The following is a 24,469-nucleotide window of genomic DNA, read 5'->3' as shown; positions in this document are numbered from 1 at the left end:
GTACAATGAGTGAGGAAGCAGCACCTGTCGTATTCACTCCCTGGCTGCTCCTCTGCCTTTGCATTGTTCACTACATGGCAGCACAATATAAGCACAACTCATAAATGTCCCAATAAAGATTAATTTATATCCATCTATCTATCTCATATCTATCTATCTATCTATCTCATATCTATCTATCTTATATCTATGTCATCTCTATCTATGCGTGTGATGATGTCAGCTGGAGGGGCTGGTCAGAGGTGATGACATCACTCAGGCAGAACCTAAAGCCGACGATAATAGGAGAGAGGAAGAATCAGACAGCAGCAGAGACAACACCACACTGACAATGAGAAGACTACACAACTTATTGTCAGGCGAGAGGAGGAATGTGAGAGGTTGTAATGTGAGATGATAAGAAGCACAGCCAATCTCTGCAGGTAATTCTTTATTCCATCACTGACAGATCTCTACAGACATATGCGGTGGCCTGGACGGTGATCTACATGGCAGGACCAGAAATACTGGTAGTGACTGCTGCCCCCTCCCCCCGGTCTGCTGAACAGCGCCCCCTCCCCCCAGTCTGCTGAACAGCGCCCCCTCCCCCCAGTCTGCTGAACAGCGCCCCCTCCCCCTAGTCTGCTAAACAGCGCCCCCTCCCCCAGTCTGCTGAACAGCGCCCCCTCCCCCTAGTCTGCTGAACAGCGCCCCCTCCCCCAGTCTGCTGAACAGCGCCCCTTCCCCGCAGTCTGCTGAACAGCGCCCCCTTCCCCCGTCTGCTGAACAGCGCCCCCTCCCCCTAGTCTGCTGAACAGCGCCCCCTCCCCTAGTCTGCTGAACAGCGCCCCCTCCCCCTAGTCTGCTGAACAGCGCCCCCTCCCCCTAGTCTGCTGAACAGCGCCCCCTCCCCCTAGTCTGCTGAACAGCTCCCCCTCCCCCTAGTCTGCTGAACAGCTCCCCTCCCCCTAGTCTGCTGAACAGCGCCCCTTCCCCCCGTCTGCTGAACAGCGCCCCCTCCACCGGTCTGCTGAACAGCGCCCCCTCCACCCGGTCTGCTGAACAGCGCCCCCTCCCCCTAGTCTGCTGAACAGCGCCCCCTCCCCCTAGTCTGCTGAACAGCGCCCCCTCCCCCCGGTCTGCTGAACAGCGCCCCCTCCCCTAGTCTGCTGAACAGCGCCCCTCCCCCTAGTCTGCTGAACAGCGCCCCTCCCCCTAGTCTGCTGAACAGCGCCCCCTCCCCTAGTCTGCTGAACAGCGCCCCCTCCCCCCGGTCTGCTGAACAGCGCCCCCTCCCCAGTCTGCTGAACAGCGCCCCCTCCCCCTAGGTCTGCTGAACAGCGCCCCCTCCCCCCAGTCTGCTGAACAGCGCCCCTTCCCCGCAGTCTGCTGAACAGCGCCCCCTCCCCCTAGTCTGCTGAACAGCGCCCCCTCCCCCTAGTCTGCTGAACAGCGCCCCCTCCCCCTAGTCTGCTGAACAGCGCCCCCTCCCCCTAGTCTGCTGAACAGCGCCCCCTCCCCCTAGTCTGCTGAACAGCGCCCCTTCCCCCCAGTCTGCTGAACAGCGCCCCCTCCCCCCGGTCTGCTGAACAGCGCCCCCTCCACCCGGTCTGCTGAACAGCGCCCCCTCCCCTAGTCTGCTGAACAGCGCCCCCTCCCCCCGGTCTGCTGAACAGCGCCCCCTCCCCCTAGTCTGCTGAACAGCGCCCCCTCCCCCTAGTCTGCTGAACAGCGCCCCCTCCCCCTAGTCTGCTGAACAGCGCCCCCTCCCCCTAGTCTGCTGAACAGCGCCCCTTCCCCCCAGTCTGCTGAACAGCGCCCCCTCCCCCTTGTCTGCTGAACAGCGCCCCCTCCCCCCAGTCTGCTGAACAGCGCCCCCTCCCCCTAGTCTGCTGAACAGCGCCCCCTCCCCCTAGTCTGCTGAACAGCGCCCCCTCCCCCCAGTCTGCTGAACAGCGCCCCCTCCCCCTAGTCTGCTGAACAGCTCCCCTAGTCTGCTGAACAACGCCCCCTCCCCTTGTCTGCTGAACAGCGCCCCCCTCCCCCTAGTCTGCTGACAGCACCCCTTCCCCTAGTCTGCTGAACAGTGCCCCCTCCCGCCTAGTCTGCTGAACAGTGCCCCTCATTCCATGCTGCTGAACAGCGCCCCTTCCCCCTAGTCTGTTGAACAGCGCCCCTCATTCCATGCTGCTTAACAGTGCCCCTTCCCCCTAGTCTGCTGAACAGCACCCCCTCCTTCCATTCTGCTTCACTTAACTTGTAATTCCTCCAGAATTTTTGCAATACGACATTATTGATCCATTTCTTTTTGCCGAATCGGCACGGGCACCACATTGGCTCGGCAGGATGTGGATTAGCAGTAGGGTAGTGACTGATGAGCGAGCGCCCTCCGCAGCCGCCACCACCATACTACAGCTCAATACTGAGGCTGACGCCCATCCACCCGCACCTAGGCACTGCCATTAATATACACTGGTCCTGCATGTAGTCACCGTCTTCTGGGGTAATTACACATTATGTGCACCGCGCCGCCACCGCCGCCATCTTCATCTCTGCCGGATTATTCCTGAGTGGTCAGAAATGTCTGAAAAACATCAAGGGAACAAATAGAGATTTAACCTTCAATAGTTACAAACAACAGCTATTACTTATGATTTCAACCGGTGTGTCTGTAAGTGTGCCCGGCGTGTCTGTAAGTGTGCCCGGCGTGTCTGTAAGTGTGCCCGGCGTGTCTGTAAGTGTGCCCGGCGTGTCTGTAAATGTGCCTGTAAGTGTTCCCTGTGTTCCTGTAAGTGTGCCCAGTATGCCCGGTGTGTCTGTAAGTGTGCCTGGTGTGTCTGTAAGTGTGCCCAGTATGCCCGGTGTGTCTGTAAGTGTGCCCAGTATGCCCGGTGTGTCTGTAAGTGTGCCCAGTGTGTCTGTAAATGTGCCCTGTGTGTCTGTAAGTGTGCCCTGTGTGTCTGTAAGTGTGCCCTGTGTGTCTGTAAGTGTGCCCTGTGTGTCTGTAAGTGTGTCCGGTGTGCCTGTAAGTGTGCCCTGTGTGTCTGTAAATGTGCCTGTAAGTGTTCCCTGTGTGCCTGTAAGTGTGCCCTGTGTGTCTGTAAGTGTGCCCTGTGTGTCTGTAAGTGTGTCTTGTGTGTCTGTAAGTGTGCCCGGTGTGCCTGTAAGTGTGCCCAGTGTGCCTGTAAGTGTGTCTGGTGTGTCTATAAGTGTGCCCAGTATGCCCGGTGTGTCTGTAAGTGTGCCCTGTGTGTCTGCAAGTGTGCCCAGTATGCCCGGTGTGTCTGTAAGTGTGCCTGGTGTGTCTGTAAGTGTGCCCAGTATGCCTGGTGTGTCTGTAAGTGTGTCCTGTGTGTCTGTAAGTGTGTCCTGTGTGTCTGTAAGTGTGTCCTGTGTGTCTGTAAGTGTGTCCTGTGTGTCCGTAAGTGTGCCCAGTGTGTCAGTAAGTGTGCCCAGTGTGTCAGTAAGTGTGCCCAGTGTGTCAGTAAGTGTGCCCAGTGTGTCTGTAAGTGTGTCCGTAAGTTTGCCCAGTGTGTCAGTAAGTGTGCCCAGTGTGTCTGTAAGTGTGTCCTGTGTGTCTGTAAGTGTGTCCTGTGTGTCTGTAAGTGTGTCCTGTGTGTCTGTAAGTGTGTCCTGTGTGTCTGTAAGTGTGCCCAGTGTGTCTGTAAATGTGCCCAGTGTGTCTGTAAGTGTGCCCAGTGTGTCTGTAAGTGTGTCCGTAAGTTTGCCCAGTGTGTCAGTAAGTGTGTCCTGTGTGTCTGTAAGTGTGTCCTGTGTGTCTGTAAGTGTGTCCTGTGTGTCTGTAAGTGTGTCCTGTGTGTCTGTAAGTGTGTCCTGTGTGTCCGTAAGTGTGCCCAGTGTGTCAGTAAGTGTGCCCAGTGTGTCTGTAAGTGTGTCCGTAAGTTTGCCCAGTGTGTCAGTAAGTGTGCCCAGTGTGTCAGTAAGTATGCCCAGTGTGTCAGTAAGTTTGCCCAGTGTGTCTATAAGTGTGCCCAGTGTGTCTATAAGTGTGCCCTGTGTGTCTGTAAGTGTGCCCAGTATGCCCAGTGTGTCTGTAAGTGTACCTGGTGTGTCTGCAAGTGTGCCCAGTATGCCCGGTGTGTCTGTAAGTGTGCCCAGTATGCCCGGTGTGTCTGTAAGTGTGTCCTGTGTGTCTGTAAGTGTGTCCTGTGTGTCTGTAAGTGTGTCCTGTGTGTCTGTAAGTGTGCCCAGTGTGTCTGTAAATGTGCCCAGTGTGTCTGTAAGTGTGCCCAGTATGCCCGGTGTGTCTGTAAGTGTGTCCTGTGTGTCTGTAAGTGTGTCCTGTGTGTCTGTAAGTGTGTCCTGTGTGTCTGTAAGTGTGTCCTGTGTGTCTGTAAGTGTGTCCTGTGTGTCCGTAAGTGTGCCCAGTATCAGTAAGTGTTTCCAGTGTGTCTGTAATCGTGTCCGTAAGTGTGCCCAGTGTCAGTAAGTGTGCTCTGTGTGTCAGTGAGTGTGCCCAGTGTGTCAGTAAGTGTGCCCAGTGTGTCAGTAAGTGTGCCCTGTGTGTCAGTAAGTGTGCCCAGTGTGTCAGTAAGTGTGCCCAGTGTGTCAGTAAGTGTGCCCTGTGTGTCAGTAAGTGTGCCCTGCGTGTCAGTAAGTGTGCCCAGTGTGTCAGTAAGTGTGCCCAGTGTGTCAGTAAGTGTGCCCAGTGTGTCCCATAATCCTGCCCATTATTGTATCTGAATGTAAATTTCTATATAGAGGGTGCTGAGCGCCCCGTGTGGATGAGGTAAGCTCCGCCCCCGCCTAGTACTTACCTTGGTGGAGATGGTCTCCCGGGTCTTCAGCCTCAGCTTGTTGACTTGGGACTCTGCGATGTCCGCCCGCTCCTCGGCCTCCTCCAGCTCGTGCTGAACCCTCCTGCACTTAGACATGTGGACATTCGAATGTTCTTCCTGCACAGAATGAAAGGGTTAATGAGCCAGTGACATCATACTGATCCTGGATTACATCACCACTTATAGTCTAGTCACATCCAGATCTGTTCAGGACCTGACATCTCTCTGCTGCCACCTGCTGGTTCAGTAGCTGCACTGCCCACTGTGTCCCATACAATGCATCATGGGATATTAGCAAAACCAAAACACGGTTATAAAAGGAGGGGGGGGGGGAGAGGGACGAGGGGGGATAAAGGGAGGAGGGGGGGGGGATGAATGGAGCAGGAGGGGAAAGGGAAGAGGGGGTGGATTAAAGGGAGGGGGATATTGAGAATTCATACAGATTTAACCCCTAACATACTTGTTGGAGACAGGTCTCGCACACTCACCGCCTCCTCGGTTATCCTCTTGTAGGACTTCACCTTCAGCTGCAGTTTGTCCACCAGATCCTGGAGCCTCAGGTTGTTCTTCCTGTCCTCCTCAGCCTGAAGAACCAGAGATAAATAAGACGTCTGCTGGGAGAATCATGACGAATGATCACCTACCTGGAAGGACAACTCCTTCACCTACCTACAAAGACAACTCCTTCACCTACCTACAAAGACAACTCCTTCACCTACCAGGAAGGACAACTCCTTCACCTACCTGGAAGGACAACTCCTTCACCTACCTGGAAGGACAACCCCTTCACCTACCTGGAAGGACAACTCCTTCACCTACCTGGAAGGACAACTCCTTCACCTACCTGGAAGGACAACTCCTTCACCTACCTGGAAGGACAACTCCTTCACCTACCTGGAAGGACAACTCCTTCACCTACCTGGAAGGACAACTCCTTCACCTACCTACAAAGACAACTCCTTCACCTACCTGGAAGGACAACTCCTTCACCTACCTACAAAGACAACTCCTTCACCTACCTGGAAGGACAACTCCTTCACCTACCTACAAAGACAACTCCTTCACCTACCTGGAAGGACAACTTCTTCACCTACCTACAAAGACAACTCCTTCACCTACCTGGAAGGACAACTCCTTCACCTACCTGGAAGGACAACTTCTTCACCTACCTACAAAGACAACTCCTTCACCTACCTGGAAGGACAACTCCTTCACCTACCTACAAAGACAACTCCTTCACCTACCTGGAAGGACAACCCCTTCACCTACCTGGAAGGACAACCCCTTCACCTACCTGGAAGGACAACTCCTTCACCTACCTACAAAGACAACTCCTTCACCTACCTGGAAGGACAACTCCTTCACCTACCTAGAAAGACAACTCCTTCACCTACCTAGAAGGACAACTCCTTCACCTACCTAGAAAGACAACTCCTTCACCTACCTGGAAGGACAACCCCTTCACCTACCTGGAAGGACAACTCCTTCACCTACCTGGAAGGACAACTCCTTCACCTACCTACAAAGACAACTCCTTCACCTACCTGGAAGGACAACTCCTTCACCTACCTGGAAGGACAACTCCTTCACCTACCTGGAAGAACAACTTCTTCACCTACCTAGAAGGACAACTCCTTCACCTACCTAGAAAGACAACTCCTTCACCTACCTGGAAGGACAACCCCTTCACCTACCTGGAAGGACAACCCCTTCACCTACCTGGAAGGACAACTCCTTCACCTACCTACAAAGACAACTCCTTCACCTACCTGGAAGGACAACTCCTTCACCTACCTGGAAGGACAACTCCTTCACCTACCTGGAAGGACAACTCCTTCACCTACCTGGAAGAACAACTCCTTCACCTACCTGGAAGGACAACTCCTTCACCTACCTGGAAGGACAACTCCTTCACCTACCTGGAAGGACAACTCCTTCACCTACCTGGAAGGACAACTCCTTCACCTACCTACAAAGACAACTCCTTCACCTACCTACAAAGACAACTCCTTCACCTACCTGGAAGGACAACCCCTTCACCTACCTGGAAGGACAACCCCTTCACCTACCTGGAAGGAAAACTCCTTCAACTACCTACAAAGACAACTCCTTCACCTACCTGGAAGGACAACTCCTTCACCTACCTGGAAGGACAACTCCTTCACCTACCTGGAAGAACAACTCCTTCACCTACCTGGAAGGACAACTCCTTCACCTACCTAGAAGGACAACTCCTTCACCTACCTGGAAGGACAACTCCTTCACCTACCTGGAAGGACAACTCCTTCACCTACCTGGAAGAACAACTCCTTCACCTACCTGGAAGGACAACTCCTTCACCTACCTACAAAGACAACTCCTTCACCTACCTGGAAGGACAACTCCTTCACCTACCTAGAAAGACAACTCCTTCACCTACCTAGAAGGACAACTCCTTCACCTACCTAGAAGAACAACTCCTTCACCTACCTAGAAGGACAACTCCTTCACCTACCTAGAAGGACAACTCCGTCACCTACCTGGAAGGACAGCTCCTTCACCTACCTGGAAGGACAACTCCTTCACCTACCTGGAAGGACAACTCCTTCACCTACCTAGAAGGACAACTCCTTCACCTACCTAGAAGGACAACTCCTTCACCTACCTGGAAGGACAACTGCTTCACCTACCTGGAAGAACAACTCCTTCACCTACCTGGAAGGACAACTCCTTCACCTACCTAGAAGGACAACTCCTTCACCTACCTAGAAGGACAACTCCTTCACCTACCTGGAAGGACAACTGCTTCACCTACCTGGAAGAACAACTCCTTCACCTACCTGGAAGGACAACTCCTTCACCCGCCGCTCATATTTCCTCAGGCCCTTAATAACATCCGCATTTCTCTTCTGCTCCATATCCAGCTCCGACTCCAGCTCTCTAACCTGCAATAACAGATCACAGGGGCAGTATTATAGTAGTTATATTCTTGTATATAGGAGCAGTATTATAGTAGTTATATTCTTGTATATAGGAGCAGTATTATAGTAGTTATATTCTTGTATATAGGAGACAGTATTATAGTAGTTATATTATTGTATATAGGAGCAGTATTATAGTAGTTATATTCTTGTATATAGGAGCAGTATTATAGTAGTTATATTCTTGTATATAGGAGCAGTATTATAGTAGTTATATTCTTGTATATAGGAGCAGTATTATAGTAGATATATTCTTGTATATAGGAGCAGTATTATAGTAGATATATTCTTGTATATAGGAGCAGTATTATAGTAGTTATATTCTTGTATATAGGAGCAGTATTATAGTAGTTATATTCTTGTATATAGGAGCAGTATTATAGTAGTTATATTCTTGTATATAGGAGCAGTATTATAGTAGATATATTCTTGTATATAGGAGCAGTATTATAGTAGTTATATTCTTCTATATAGGGGGCAGTATTATAGTAGTTATATTCTTGTATATAGGAGCAGTATTATAGTAGTTATATTCTTGTATATAGGAGCAGTATTATAGTAGTTATATTCTTGTATATAGGAGGCAGTATTATAGTAGTTATATTCTTGTATATAGGAGCAGTATTATAGTAGTTATATTCTTGTATATAGGAGCAGTATTATAGTAGTTATATTCTTGTATATAGGAGCAGTATTATAGTAGTTATATTCTTGTATATAGGGGGCAGTATTATAGTAGTTATATTCTTGTATATAGGAGCAGTATTATAGTAGTTATATTCTTGTATATAGGAGCAGTATTATAGTAGTTATATTCTTGTATATAGGAACAGTATTATAGTAGTTATATTCTTGTATATAGGAGCAGTATTATAGTAGTTATATTCTTGTATATAGGAGCAGTATTATAGTAGTTATATTCTTGTATATAGGGGGCAGTATTATAGTAGTTATATTCTTGTATATAGGGGGCAGTATTATAGTAGTTATATTCCTGTATATAGGAGCAGTATTATAGTAGTTATATTCCTGTATATAGGAGCAGTATTATAGTAGTTATATTCTTGTATATAGGAGCAGTATTATAGTAGTTATATTCTTGTATATAGGAGCAGTATTATAGTAGTTATATTCTTGTATATAGGAGCAGTATTATAGTAGTTATATTCTTGTATATAGGAGCAGTATTATAGTAGTTATATTCTTGTATATAGGAGGAGTATTATAGTAGTTATATTCTTGTATATAGGAGGAGTATTATAGTAGTTATATTCTTGTATATAGGAGCAGTATTATAGTAGTTATATTCTTGTATATAGGAGCAGTATTATAGTAGTTATATTCTTGTATATAGGAGGTAGTATTATAGTAGTTATATTCCTGTATATAGGAGGAGTATTATAGTAGTTATATTCTTGTATATAGGAGGAGTATTATAGTAGTTATATTCTTGTATATAGGAGCAGTATTATAGTAGTTATATTCTTGTATATAGGAGCAGTATTATAGTAGTTATATTCTTGTATATAGGAGCAGTATTATAGTAGTTATATTCTTGTATATAGGAGCAGTATTATAGTAGTTATATTCTTGTATATAGGAGCAGTATTATAGTAGTTATATTCTTGTATATAGGAGCAGTATTATAGTAGTTATATTCTTGTATATAGGAGCAGTATTATAGTAGTTATATTCTTGTATATAGGAGGAGTATTATAGTAGTTATATTCTTGTATATAGGAGCAGTATTATAGTAGTTATATTCTTGTATATAGGAGGTAGTATTATAGTAGTTATATTCCTGTATATAGGAGGAGTATTATAATAGTTATATTCTTGTATATAGGAGGAGTATTATAGTAGTTATATTCTTGTATATAGGAGCAGTATTATAGTAGTTATATTCTTGTATATAGGAGCAGTATTATAGTAGTTATATTCTTGTATATAGGAGCAGTATTATAGTAGTTATATTCTTGTATATAGGAGCAGTATTATAGTAGTTATATTCTTGTATATAGGAGGAGTATTATAGTAGTTATATTCTTGTATATAGGAGCAGTATTATAGTAGTTATATTCCTGTATATAGGAGCAGTATTATAGTAGTTGCAGTCTTGTATATAGGAGGAGTATTATAGTAGTTATATTCTTGTATATAGGAGGCAGTATTATAGTAGTTATATTCCTGTATATAGGAGGAGTATTATAGTAGTTATATTCTTGTATATAGGAGCAGTATTATAGTAGTTATATTCTTGTATATAGGAGGAGTATTATAGTAGTAATATTCTTGTATATAGGAGCAGTATTATAGTAGTTATATTCTTGTATATAGGAGGCAGTATTATAGTAGTTATATTCTTGTATATAGGAGGTAGTATTATTGTAGTTATATTCTTGTATATAGGAGCAGTATTATAGTATTTATATTCTTGTATATAGGAGACAGTATTATAGTAGTTATATTCTTGTATATAGGAGGCAGTATTATAGTAGTTATATTCTTGTATATAGGAGCAGAATTATAGTAGTTATATTCTTGTATATAGAAGCAGTATTATAGTTGTTATATTTTTGTATATAGGAGCAGTATTGTGGTAGTTATATTCTTTTACATAGTAGCAGTATTATAGTAGTTATATTCTTGTATGTATATAGAAGGCAGTATTATAGCAGTTATATTCTCAGGCAGTATTATAGTAGTAACTTACCCTAGCCTCAAGCTTCTGAACCTGTTTCTTTCCCCCCTTTAGAGCCAGTTGTTCCGCTTCCTCCAGACGTAGCTGTAGATCCTTCACAGTCTGATCCAGATTCTTCTTCATCCTCTCGAGGTGAGCGCTGGTGTCCTGCTCTTTCTTCAGTTCCTCGGCCATCATGGCCGCCTGAAGATTTGATAAGACAATGACTTTCGGTGCAGTGTTCCTTCTATACATAGATAGCATGTCCATCATATATATATATATATATATATATATATATATATAGTGAATTCCTTACATCAGTAATGGCTTTCTTTGCTTTCTCCTCGGCATTCCTTGCCTCCTTGGTCGTGTCCTCGATCTCTCCTTGTAGTTGGGAGACATCGCTCTCCAGCTTCTTCTTGGTGTTGATGAGACTTGTGTTCTGGTGAGATATTAAAGTAAAATGTGGAATCTCATAAAGTTAGATATAAACCATATGATCCTATCAGAGATAAACTAGGGGGCGCTATCACAGTTCCTGATTTCCCACCCATGGTGCCAATCATCAGGTCTGGAGGAACAGGGCCCTGACTACTTCGAGATTGAGGATTGAGATGATCATATTAATAAAATATAGGAATAATTCTGACCCTCCCCAGTGTGGTCGGATTTCATTCATCTACTGTGGTCCTGTCCAAGGGTGGCCTTCTTTTGGGGGTGAATAAAGGAGTATATTAAAAACAAAATGTTATGTCAACTATGATTGGGATATTAGTCAGCCATCTTGGGAGTCTTGCAGGATTGGGGTATGTTGAATAATTTGATGTTGAACCAAAGTATTTAATAGTCTCTCAATGGTTTGGCCCAAAGGCTCCTGAAATACAGCAATGGATCACCTTAAAAATGATGAAAGATTGGGCGTAGGTTTGTCTGTGAAAATCGTGGGGTATGTGGTAAGAAGACGTTATAACTTAATATAATTATCTTTTTTTTTCTCCCACGCCAGGGGGAGGGGGGTGGGGTTTTTCTAGGAAAATTATGTATACAGCATGAATCTATTGTTATTAATGTAATGTTTATAATAAAAATTTAAAAAAGTTATCAATCAGAAGCCAAGGGGGACATTATAGACCAGTGATGGGGTCACTATGAGAACACTATATGACGGATGGTTTGTGACATCATGTACTTACCTAAGTGTGCAGGACATTATAGACCAATGATGGGGTCACTATGAGGGATTGTGACATCTTGTCCTTACCGGAGTGTGCAGAACATTATAGATATGACCAGTGATGGGGTCACTATGAGGGATTGTGACATCATGTCCTTACCGGAGTGTGCAGGACATTATAGATATGACCAGTGATGGGGTCACTATGAGGGCACTCTATTGTGACATCTTGTCCTTACCTGAGTGTGCAGGACATTATAGATATGACCAGTGATGGGGTCACTATGAGGGCACTCTATTGTGACATCTTGTCCTTACCTGAGTGTGCAGGACATTATAGATATGACCAGTGATGGGGTCACTATGAGGGCACTCTATTGTGACATCTTGTCCTTACCTGAGTGTGCAGAACATTATAGATATGACCAGTGATGGGGTCACTATGAGGGCACTCTATTGTGACATCTTGTCCTTACCTGAGTGTGCAGGACATTATAGATATGACCAGTGATGGGGTCACTATGAGGGCACTCTATTGTGACATCTTGTCCTTGCCGGAGTGTGCAGAACATTATAGATATGACCAGTAATGGGGTCACTATGAGGGCACTATATGACGGATGGTTTGTGACATCATGTACTTACCTAAGTGTGCAGGACATTATAGACCAATGATGGGGTCACTATGAGGGATTGTGATATCTTGTCCTTACCGGAGTGTGCAGGACATTATAGATATGACCAGTGATCGGGTCACTATGAGGGATTGTGACATCATGTCCTTACCGGAGTGTGCAGGACATTATAGATATGACCAGTGATGGGGTCACTATGAGGGCACTCTATTGTGACATCTTGTCCTTACCTGAGTGTGCAGGACATTATAGATATGACCAGTGATGGGGTAACTATGAGGGCACTCTATTGTGACATCTTGTCCTTACCTGAGTGTGCAGGACATTATAGATATGACCAGTAATGGGGTCACTATGAGGACACTATATTGTGAGATCTTGTCCTTACCGGAGTGTGCAGGACATTATAGATGTGACCAGTGATGGGGTCACTATGAGGGCACTCTATTGTGACATCTTGTCCTTACCTGAGTGTGCAGGACATTATAGATATGACAAGTGATGTTGTCACTATGAGGGCACTCTATTGTGACATCTTGTCCTTACCGGAGTGTGCAGGACATTATAGATATGACCAGTGATGGGGTCCCTATGAGGACACTATATTGTGACATCTTGTCCTTACCTGAGTGTGCAGGACATTACAAATATGACCAGTGATGGGGTCACTATGAGGACACTATATTGTGACATCTTGTCCTTACCTGAGTGTGCAGGACATTACAAATATGACCAGTGATGAGGACACTATATTGTGACATCTTGTCCTTACCTGAGTGTGCAGGACATTACAAATATGACCAGTGATGAGGACACTATATTGTGACATCTTGTCCTTACCTGAGTGTGTAGGACATTATAGATATGACCAGTGATGGGGTCACTATGAGGGCACTATATCGTGACATCTTGTCCTTACCTGAGTGTGCAGCAGCTGTACTCGCTCGGTGGCGTCCAGGAGCTCTTGCTCAGCCACCTTTCTGGACCTCTCGGTCTGTTCGAGGGAGGCCCTCAGCTCCTCAATCTCGGCCAGCAGTAGGTTACTTCTACGTTCCACGATGGCCAGCTGCTCCTTGAGTTCTTCCTGGCTGCGGATGGCGTCATCCAGGTGTATCTGAGTATCCTATTAGGAGAGGGATAATGGTAGTAGTGAAGGGTCCGCCATAATGTATGGTCAGGTGGTCTCCATCCTCTACACATACACAGACTTTACCTTCAGCTGCCCTTGTATGTTCCGCAGGTATTTCTGGGCCTCTGCCGCAACGCGGTTCGCATGACTGAGCTGTATCTCCATCTCGTTGAGGTCGCCCTCCATCTTCTTTTTAAGTCTGATGGCCTCATTCCTGCTTCTCATCTCCGAGTCCAGGGCGGTCTGCATGGTCTCCATTGTCCTCTGGTAGTTTCTCTTCATCTGGTCAATCTCCTCATCTTTCTCGGCCACTCTGCGCTCGATGTCCGCCTTCACCTGAGTCAACTCAAGCTGGATCCGGAGGATCTTTGCCTCTTCATGTTCCAGGGCCGCCTATAAGAGTGCAATAGGGGATCAGGTATATAACATTTCATCAGATCAATGGAATCGTGTAGGTTAGGTCCCAGTTTACTCCTTTGTAGCCAATGGGGTCTAGTGGTAGACTCTGCATTTCACATACATTAATGGGGTTTGATTCCCGTAATCTTTCAATAGCACCATTTTTTATGATGGTTTTGCGCTGGACTATCAGAAACCTCAGACGGGTGCCCAAGGGTCCGGATACTGAATGTTTCATTGAGCACAGCCCTAATTTTTCCTGGGAATAAATGGGTTAAACTTAAAAATGTTAGTTAAATTGGGTATACAGAAAGCTGGACCCCACCAATCAGACAAGGAGTGAGACTACTTTTAAGGTGGAATCTTCCACCCTAAAAATGTACTTTACTACTGTAGTCCAATGTAGATGCAGCAATCTGAATAAGAAGATCATGTGTATTTCATCACATAGGAAGTCACAGTGCGCCTCCTGACTACCCCCTGACTACCCCTGACTACCTCCTAACTACCTCCTGACTAACCCCTGACTACCTCCTGACTAACCCCTGACTACCTCCTGACTGCCCCCTGACTACCTCCTGACTAACCCCTGACTACCTCCTGACTTATGATACTCCTAGTTTGTCATCTCCCACAGTAGCAGAGACACAGGCATTGTGAATAGATAGAACCCATGTATAATACTCTCTGGACACCTATAGTTTGCAATCCTGCCACCCAAACTGTCCTAGTCATTTCCGGACATCACTGCCCCCTTCTTGTGATTTGCTGGTACTGCAGGCGTTACCTCTGCTTCCTCTAGTGATGACTGCATCTCACTCTTCTCCATCTCCACCTGCTTCTTGGCCTTCTCCAGCTCATGGATGGTCTTAGTGCCCAGAGCCACCTGTTCAGTGAGGTCGGAGATCTCCTCTGTGGAGAGGACAGGACGTATGACATAGACATAGACATAGACTAGATGTCAGGCGTCTGACCACACTCGGGTCCTCTACTCACGCTGCAGGTTCTTGTTCTCTCTCTTTATGGTCTCCAGCTGGTCCAGGGTCTCCTCGTAGGCATTCTTCATTTTGAAGAGTTCTGTACTCAGAGATCTCGATTCTTTTAGAGAAGACTCGAGTTCAGACTGAGTTTCCTCATATTTCTGGCGCCACTCAGCTAGGACCTGAACACGGGAAGAAGCAAAACCTTATTATTATAGATCACATCCGGTATATCACACTTCATGTCTGAAAACATCCTGACCTCACATCTAATAGCATTTCAGATCCCAACCTATTATCTCAGATCCCAAATTATTATCTCAGATCCCAACCTATTATCTCAGATCCCAAATTATTATCTCAGATCCCAACCTATTATCTCAGATCCCAACCTATTATCTCAGATCCCAACCTATTATCTCAGATCCCAACCTATTATCTTATATACCTGACCTACTATCTGATAGTAACTCAGACTTTGACCTAAAAGTATCTCAGATCCTGGCTTACTATCTTAGATCCTTGACCTGATATCTGAAATTATCCAAGACCCTGACCACATATCTTATAGTATCTCAGATCCCAACCTATTATCTCAAATCCCAACCTATTATCTCAGATCCCAAATTATTATCTCAGATCCCAACCTATTATCTCAGATACCAACCTATTATCTCAGATCCCAACCTATTATCTCAGATCCCAAATTATTATCTCAGATCCCAACCTATTATCTCAGATCCCAAATTATTATCTCAGATCCCAACCTATTATCTCAGATCCCAACCTATTATCTCAGATCCCAACCTATTATCTCAGATCCCAACCTATTATCTCAGATTTTAAACTATTATCTCAGATCCCGACCTATGATCTCAGATCCCGACCTATTCTCTCAGATCCCGACCTATTCTCTCAGATCCCAACCTATTATCTCAGATCCCTGACCTACTATCTGATAGTAACTCAGACTTAGACCTAAAATCTAAAAGTATCTCAGATCCTGGCTTAATATCTTAGATCCTTGAAAAAAATATAGGATGGAGCATAGGATGCGTGTAGACCTATGTGTAATATTTAATTGGTAATAGGAAAAAACACTAGGATCATAAAAACATACTTTTATTGGTGTACATTTGTTATATAGGCTATATAACAAATGTACACCAATAAAAGTATGTTTTTATGATCCTAGTGTTTTTTCCTATTGCCTATCCTTGACCTGATATCTGAAATTATCCAAGACCCTGACCACATATCTTATAGTATCTCAGATCCCAACCTATTATCTCAGATCCCAACCTATTATCTCAGATCCCAACCTATTATCCCATATCCTGACCTCTTATTTCATAGTTTAGCTCAGATCCTGAATTATTATCTCATATCTGATAACATCTCAGATCCCAACCTATTATCTCAGATCCCGACTGATTCTGTCAGATGCCTGACCCTGTATCTCATTGTATCTCAGCTCTTGATGATTCTCTCTTTTCTTATCACTCAACGTGATTCTGATACCTTGTCAAAGTTCCTTTGCTTCTTGTCCAGAGCAGCGGCCAGAGAGTTGGCCCTCTCCACATCAATCATTAAGTCTTCCACCTCTCCAAGAAGCCTTTGCTTGGTCTTCTCCAGGGAGGCGCACTTAGAATTCACAGCCTCAATGTGCTCCTCAGCCTCTTGGAGGCGCTGTGCCAACTTTTTCCTAAGGATAGGACAATGTATTGATTATCACCATCGTTGTTCCATGCTCACTGCATATTGCACATTACACGTCTTATAATCTCATGGTGCATATGCTGGATTACTCTGCTCTAACTGATAAGACTCCTGACAAAGCAGCAGGACACTTCTTACATGCTTTTATATGATTTTGTTTACTACAGGCTTTCTGACTGGAAACCCTTATATAAGTGATAATCATCAGCTTGTCTAGGTTCATTCTTTGGATTACAATGCTCTAACTGTAGAGACTCCTAACAAATAGACTTTCATGTATGCATATTATACATCTCTAACCTATGAAACTCCTAATTTCCTCAGGACATAAAGGTTTGCATATAATCAGTACGCCAAAGGCTCACTGACTGGTTATCTTTATGTTATTGATGATTGCGGCATCGGCATGTCTATGTTAATACTACACTATTATATTATATTGCTGTAGCTGTAAAGACTCCTGACAATAGCTACATAAGTCCAGTTGAAATCTGACTTGTATTTTTTAACTGTATGTAACCGGTATAAATATTAATGGGTAGTTACTTGGCTTCTTCCAGTTCCTCTGTGCGCTGAATGGCATCAGTCTCGTATTTCGTCCTCCATTGGGCCACTTCACCGTTGGCTTTGGACAGAGCTCTCTGTAGCTCAGACTTGGCCTCCTGCTCCTCCTCATATTGTTCCCTCAGGAGGTCACAATCATGACGAGAAGACTGCAAGCCGTGAGCCAAGGCATTTTTGGCCTAGTAGACCAAGAGGATCAGGTAGACCAACAATTAGATGGGTCACATGATCGCGAGAAGACTTTGTATTCTACAACCCTCCCTTCGTCTTACCTTCACTTCTTCCTCCAGGCTTCTCCTCAGCTCCTCAATCTGCTGGGTGAAAGCCTGTTTAGATCTGGACAGCTGGGACAGCAGAGACTCCCTTTCCTCCAGCTGTCGGGCCAGCTCACCTGAAATCATATACAGGGCGTGAATTTTAGTGGTATTTATCCCAGCATGGATCTGAGCCACAGGTCTCGAGACCGAAAAGTGATTTTCAGATACATCATAGATACATGTCAGAAGATCAAATCCAATAGCCTGATCTATCACCATAACCTGGACCATACAGGATAAGCTTGGACACCCACATCATGAGCCTGGGTCACAACCACTACTATCCCCCCAGCATAAGCATGGGCCCACCACCATAAGTCTGAACCATCCATGATAAGCCTTGTTCACCATCAAAAGCCTGGGCCCAATACCATCAGTCTGGACCCCCACCATAAGCCTGGGTCACACCATGATAAGCCTGGACCACCACTATAATTCTGGTCCCATCAACATATGCCTGGTCCACCACTATAAGCCTGATTCCACCAACAAAGGCATGGGCCCTCCACCATAAGTCTGGCCCAACACTATAAGCCTGGTCCCACCTCCAAAAGCTTAGGTCACACCACCATAAGTCTGGTCCACCACTATGAGCTTTGTCCCACCCCCATAACCCTGGGCATACTGACATAAGTCTACCATTATAAGCTTGGGCCTACTCCCACAAGTCAAGGCAATAACACTTAATGCTTTTGAGAGTGTCTATAAATTGCCGACTTTTTGATGGTCATTCATGGTGACTATAGGTGGTGCCATGAGCCTTTAGTATAACCCACTTTCCATTTTAATGTCTATAGTCCCAAATTTTACAACCAGAAATGTTGTCTTGTCCAAAAATACCTGATTCGGTCTGGAGACGAGCTTTCTGCATAGTGAGATCCGCCACGTTCCGCTGGTTCTCCTCAGTCTTGGACTTGAACTCGCTCAGATGGTCTTCTAGGGTGCGGCAGATCTTCTCTAAGTTCACCTGAGCAGTAACAATAGATGGTTAGAGGCAATTATTCTAATGAGGCAGTAATTCCTTCTATGGTGGCCTCCACCCGTCTGACCTTAGCCTTGGTCATGGACTCCAGGTTGCTGTTAAGGTCATCGATCTCCATCCTCATCTCGCTCTTCTCCTTTTCCAGCTTCTGCTTCACCCTCTGCAGGCTGTCGATCTGCTCGCTGTATTCGGCGCCGCTGTCAGCATGCTTCTTGCGCAGAGCGGCCACCGTGGCTTCATGCTGCAGGGAAATCTCCTCCAGGTCTCTGCGCATCTTCTGGAATTCGGCCTCTCTCTTCTTGTTGACCTCGATCTGCGAGCTGGTGGCCCCCCCGGCCTCCTCCAGCCTCTCACTGATCTCCTCCAGCTCCCGGGACAGGTCCGCTCTCTGCTTTTCAGCCTTCGCCCGAGTCGCCCGCTCAGATTCAATCTCTTCCTCCAGTTCTTCGATGCGGGCCTAAAAATATAATAATCGGGGGTCAGATATATCAGTAAAGGCCTAAAAATATAATAATTGGGGGTCAGATATCAGTAAGAGCCTAAAATATAATAATTGGGGGTCAGATATATCAGTAAGAGCCTTAAAATATAATAATCGGGGGTCACATATATCAGTAAAGGCCTAAAAATATAATAATTGGGGGTCAGATATCAGTAAGGGCCTAAAAATATAATAATTGGGGGTCAGATATCAGTAAGAGCCTAAAAATATAATAATCGGGGGTCAGATATATCAGTAAGGGCCTAAAAATATAATAATTGGGGGTCAGATATCAGTAAGACCCTAAAAATATAATAATTGGGGGTCAGATATATCAGTAAGAGCCTAAAAATATAATAATTGGGGGTCAGATATATCAGTAAGGGCCTAAAAATATAATAATTGGGGGTCAGATATCAGTAAGAGCCTAAAAATATAATAATCGGGGGTCAGATATATCAGTAAAGGCCTAAAAATGTAATAATCAGGGGTCAAATATATCAGTAAGAGCCTAAAAATATAATAATTGGGGGTCAGATATCAGTAAGAGCCTAAAAATATAATAATTGGGGGTCAGATATATCAGTAAGAGCCTAACAATATAATAATCGGGGGTCACATATATCAGTAAAGGCCTAAAAATATAATAATTGGGGGTCACATATATCAGTAAAGGCCTAAAAATATAATAATCGGGGGTCACATATATCAGTAAAGGCCTAAAAATATAATAATTGGGGGTCACATATATCAGTAAGGGCCTAAAAATATAATAATTGGGGGTCAGATATCAGTAAGAGCCTAAAATATAATAATTGGGGGTCAGATATATCAGTAAGAGCCGTAAAATATAATAATCGGGGGTCACATATATCAGTAAAGGCCTAAAAATATAATAATTGGGGGTCAGATATGAGTAAAGGCCTAAAAATATAATAATTGGGGGTCAGATATCAGTAAGAGCCTAAAAATATAATAATTGGGGGTCAGATATATCAGTAAGAGCCTAAAAATATAATAATTGGGGGTCAGATATCAGTAAGAGCCTAAAAATATAATAATTGAGGGTCAGATATATCAGTAAGAGCCTAACAATATAATAATCGGGGGTCACATATATCAGTAAAGGCCTAAAAATATAATAATTGGGGGTCACATTTATCAGTAAAGGCCTAAAAATATAATAATCGGGGGTCACATATATCAGTAAAGGCCTAAAAATATAATAATTGAGGGTCAGATATCAGTAAGAGCCTAAAAATATAATAATTGGGGGTCAGATATATCAGTAAGGGCCTAAAAATATAATAATCGGGGGTCAGATATCAGTAAGAGCCTAAAATATAATAATTGGGGGTCAGATATATCAGTAAGAGCCGTAAAAAATATAATAATCGGGGGTCACATATATCAGTAAGAGCCTAAAAATATAATAATCGGGGGTCACATATATCAGTAAAGGCCTAAAAATATAATAATCGGGGGTCAGATATATCAGTAAGGGCCTAAAAATATAATAATTGGGGGTCAGATATATCAGTAAGGGCCTAAAAATATAATAATGGGGGTCAGATATATCAGTAAGGGCCTAAAATATAATAATCGGGGGGTCAGATATATCAGTAAGAGCCTAAAATATAATAATCAGGGGTCAGATATATCAGTAAGAGCCTAAAAATATAATAATTGGGGGTCAGATATATCAGTAAGAGCCTAAAAATATAATAATTGGGGGTCAGATATATCAGTAAGGGCCTAAAAATATAATAATCGGGGGTCAGATATATCAGTAAGGGCCTAAAAATATAATAATTGGGGGTCAGATATATCAGTAAGGGCCTAAAAATATAATAATCGGGGGTCAGATATATCAGTAAGGGCCTAAAATATAATAATCGGGGTCAGATATATCAGTAAGAGCCTAAAAATATAATAATCGGGGGTCAGATATATCAGTAAGAGCCTAAAAATATAATAATCGGGGTCAGATATATCAGTAAGAGCCTACAAATATAATAATCGGGGGTCAGATATATCAGTAAGGGCCTAAAAATATAATAATTGGGGGTCAGATATATCAGTAAGAGCCTAAAAATATAATAATCGGGGGTCAGATATATCAGTAAGAGCCTAAAAATATAATAATCGGGGGTCAGATATATCAGTAAGAGCCTAAAAATATAATAATCGGGGGCAGATATATCAGTATGGGCCTAAAAATATAATAATTGGGGGTCAGATATCAGTAAGAGCCTAAAATATAATAATCGGGGGTCAGATATATCAGTAAGAGCCTAAAAATATAATAATCGGGGTCAGATATATTAGTAAGAGCCTAAAAATATAATAATTGGGGGTCAGATATATCAGTAAGAGCCTAAAAATATAATAATCGGGGGTCAGATATATCAGTAAGAGCCTAAAAATATAATAATCGGGGGTCAGATATATCAGTAAGAGCCTAAAAATATAATAATCGGGGGCAGATATATCAGTATGGGCCTAAAAATATAATAATTGGGGGTCAGATATCAGTAAGAGCCTAAAATATAATAATCGGGGGTCAGATATCAGTAAGAGCCTAAAAATATAATAATCGGGGGTCAGATATCAGTAAGAGCCTAAAAATATAATAATCGGGGGTCAGATATCAGTAAGAGCCTAAAATATAATAATTGGGGGTCAGATATATCAGTAAGAGCCCTAAAATATAATAATCGGGGGTCAGATATATCAGTAGGGCCTAAAAATATAATAATGGGGGTCAGATATATCAGTAAGAGCCTAAAATATAATAATCGGGGTCAGATATATCAGTAAGGGCCAAAAAATATAATAATTGGGGGTCAGATATATCAGTAAGAGCCTAAAAATATAATAATCGGGGTCAGATATATCAGTAAGGGCCTAAAAATATAATAATTGGGGGTCAGATATATCAGTAAGACCCTAAAATATAATAATCGGGGGCAGATATATCAGTATGGGCCTAAAAATATAATAATTGGGGGCAGATATATCAGTAAGGGCCTAAAAATATAATAATGGGGGGTCAGATATATCAGTAAGAGCCTAATAATATAATAATGGGGGTCAGATATATCAGTGAGGGCCTAAAAATATAATTGGGGGTCAGATATATCAGTAAGAGCCTAAAAATATAATAATTGGAGGTCAGATATATCAGTAAGAGCCTAAAAATATAATAATCGGGGGTCAGATATATCAGTAAGAGCCTAAAAATATAATAATCGGGGGTCAGATATATCAGTAAGACCCTAAAAATATAATAATTGGGGGTCAGATATCAGTAAGAGCCTAAAATATAATAATCGGGGGTCAGATATCAGTAAGAGCCTAAAAATATAATAATCGGGGGTCAGATATCAGTAAGAGCCTAAAATATAATAATTGGGGGTCAGATATATCAGTAAGAGCCCTAAAATATAATAATCGGGGGTCAGATATATCAGTAGGGCCTAAAAATATAATAATGGGGGGTCAGATATATCAGTAAGAGCCTAAAAATATAATAATCGGGGTCAGATATATCAGTAAGGGCCTAAAAATATAATAATGGGGGTCAGATATATCAGTAAGACCCTAAAATATAATAGTCGGGGGCAGATATATCAGTATGGGCCTAAAAATATAATAATTGGGGGCAGATATATCAGTAAGGGCCTAAAAATATAATAATGGGGGGTCAGATATATCAGTAAGAGCCTAAAAATATAATAATGGGGGTCAGATATATCAGTAAGGGCCTAAAAATATAATAATGGGGGTCAGATATATCAGTAAGAGCCTAAAAATATAATAATCGGGGTCAGATATATCAGTAAGAGCCTAAAAATATAATAATCGGGGGTCAGATATATCAGCAAGACCCTAAAAATATAATAATTGGGGGTCAGATATATCAGTAAGGGCCTAAAATATAATTATCGGGGGTCAGATATATCAGTAAGAGCCTAAAAATATAATAATTGGGGGTCAGATATATCAGTAAGAGCCTAACAATATAATAATCGGGGGTCAGATATATCAGTAAGGGCCTAAAAATATAATAATCGGGGGTCAGATATATCAGTAAGAGCCTAAAAATATAATAATCGGGGGGTCAGATATATCAGTAAGAGCCTAAAATATAATAATCGGGGGGTCAGATATATCAGTAAGAGCCTAAAATATAATAATCAGGGGTCAGATATATCAGTAAGAGCCTAAAAATATAATAATTGGGGGTCAGATATATCAGTAAGGGCCTAAAAATATAATAATTGGGGGTCAGATATATCAGTAAGAGCCTAAAAATATAATAATTGGGGGTCAGATATATCAGTAAGGGCCTAAAAATATAATAATTGGGGGTCAGATATATCAGTAAGAGCCTAAAATATAATAATCGGGGTCAGATATATCAGTAAGAGCCTAAAATATAATAATCGGGGGGTCAGATATATCAGTAAGAGCCTAAAATATAATAATCAGGGGTCAGATATATCAGTAAGAGCCTAAAAATATAATAATTGGGGGTCAGATATATCAGTAAGGGCCTAAAAATATAATAATTGGGGGTCAGATATATCAGTAAGAGCCGTAAAAAATATAATAATCGGGGGTCACATATATCAGTAAGAGCCTAAAAATATAATAATCGGGGGTCACATATATCAGTAAAGGCCTAAAAATATAATAATCGGGGGTCAGATATATCAGTAAGGGCCTAAAAATATAATAATTGGGGGTCAGATATATCAGTAAGGGCCTAAAAATATAATAATGGGGGTCAGATATATCAGTAAGGGCCTAAAATATAATAATCGGGGGGTCAGATATATCAGTAAGAGCCTAAAATATAATAATCAGGGGTCAGATATATCAGTAAGAGCCTAAAAATATAATAATTGGGGGTCAGATATATCAGTAAGAGCCTAAAAATATAATAATTGGGGGTCAGATATATCAGTAAGGGCCTAAAAATATAATAATCGGGGGTCAGATATATCAGTAAGGGCCTAAAAATATAATAATTGGGGGTCAGATATATCAGTAAGGGCCTAAAAATATAATAATCGGGGGTCAGATATATCAGTAAGGGCCTAAAATATAATAATCGGGGTCAGATATATCAGTAAGAGCCTAAAAATATAATAATCGGGGGTCAGATATATCAGTAAGAGCCTAAAAATATAATAATCGGGGTCAGATATATCAGTAAGAGCCTACAAATATAATAATCGGGGGTCAGATATATCAGTAAGGGCCTAAAAATATAATAATTGGGGGTCAGATATATCAGTAAGAGCCTAAAAATATAATAATCGGGGGTCAGATATATCAGTAAGAGCCTAAAAATATAATAATCGGGGGTCAGATATATCAGTAAGAGCCTAAAAATATAATAATCGGGGGCAGATATATCAGTATGGGCCTAAAAATATAATAATTGGGGGTCAGATATCAGTAAGAGCCTAAAATATAATAATCGGGGGTCAGATATATCAGTAAGAGCCTAAAAATATAATAATCGGGGTCAGATATATTAGTAAGAGCCTAAAAATATAATAATTGGGGGTCAGATATATCAGTAAGAGCCTAAAAATATAATAATCGGGGGTCAGATATATCAGTAAGAGCCTAAAAATATAATAATTGGGGGTCA

The 24,469-nt window shown here is 42.8% G+C and overlaps 1 protein-coding gene across 3 annotated transcripts in view; it reads right to left on the bottom strand.

Moving 5' to 3' along the window:
* Positions 1-2,135: 2,135 nt before the first annotated feature.
* The window catches only part of LOC130297380 (myosin-3), a 151,237-nt gene continuing 128,903 nt past the window's right edge, over positions 2,136-24,469 (bottom strand). For all 3 annotated transcript variants that reach the window (XM_056549794.1, XM_056549793.1, XM_056549795.1), the window contains 15 exons: positions 18,388-18,777; positions 18,179-18,305; positions 17,294-17,412; positions 17,004-17,200; positions 16,260-16,443; positions 14,755-14,920; positions 14,546-14,670; positions 13,444-13,752; positions 13,150-13,353; positions 10,738-10,863; positions 10,452-10,622; positions 7,598-7,702; positions 5,267-5,362; positions 4,758-4,895; positions 2,136-2,563 (listed from right to left, as the gene is read on the bottom strand). In XM_056549794.1, the coding sequence (XP_056405769.1) occupies positions 2,540-2,563; positions 4,758-4,895; positions 5,267-5,362; positions 7,598-7,702; positions 10,452-10,622; positions 10,738-10,863; positions 13,150-13,353; positions 13,444-13,752; positions 14,546-14,670; positions 14,755-14,920; positions 16,260-16,443; positions 17,004-17,200; positions 17,294-17,412; positions 18,179-18,305; positions 18,388-18,777 (2,481 nt within the window). In that variant the 3' untranslated portion in view covers positions 2,136-2,539. The remainder of the gene's footprint in view (positions 2,564-4,757; positions 4,896-5,266; positions 5,363-7,597; positions 7,703-10,451; positions 10,623-10,737; positions 10,864-13,149; positions 13,354-13,443; positions 13,753-14,545; positions 14,671-14,754; positions 14,921-16,259; positions 16,444-17,003; positions 17,201-17,293; positions 17,413-18,178; positions 18,306-18,387; positions 18,778-24,469) is intronic.

The sequence above is a fragment of the Hyla sarda genome, chromosome 13 (genome assembly GCF_029499605.1).
Source record: "Hyla sarda isolate aHylSar1 chromosome 13, aHylSar1.hap1, whole genome shotgun sequence".
In the NCBI taxonomy this organism is placed as follows: domain Eukaryota; kingdom Metazoa; phylum Chordata; class Amphibia; order Anura; family Hylidae; genus Hyla; species Hyla sarda.
This window is presented reverse-complemented; position numbering and strand designations above follow the sequence as displayed.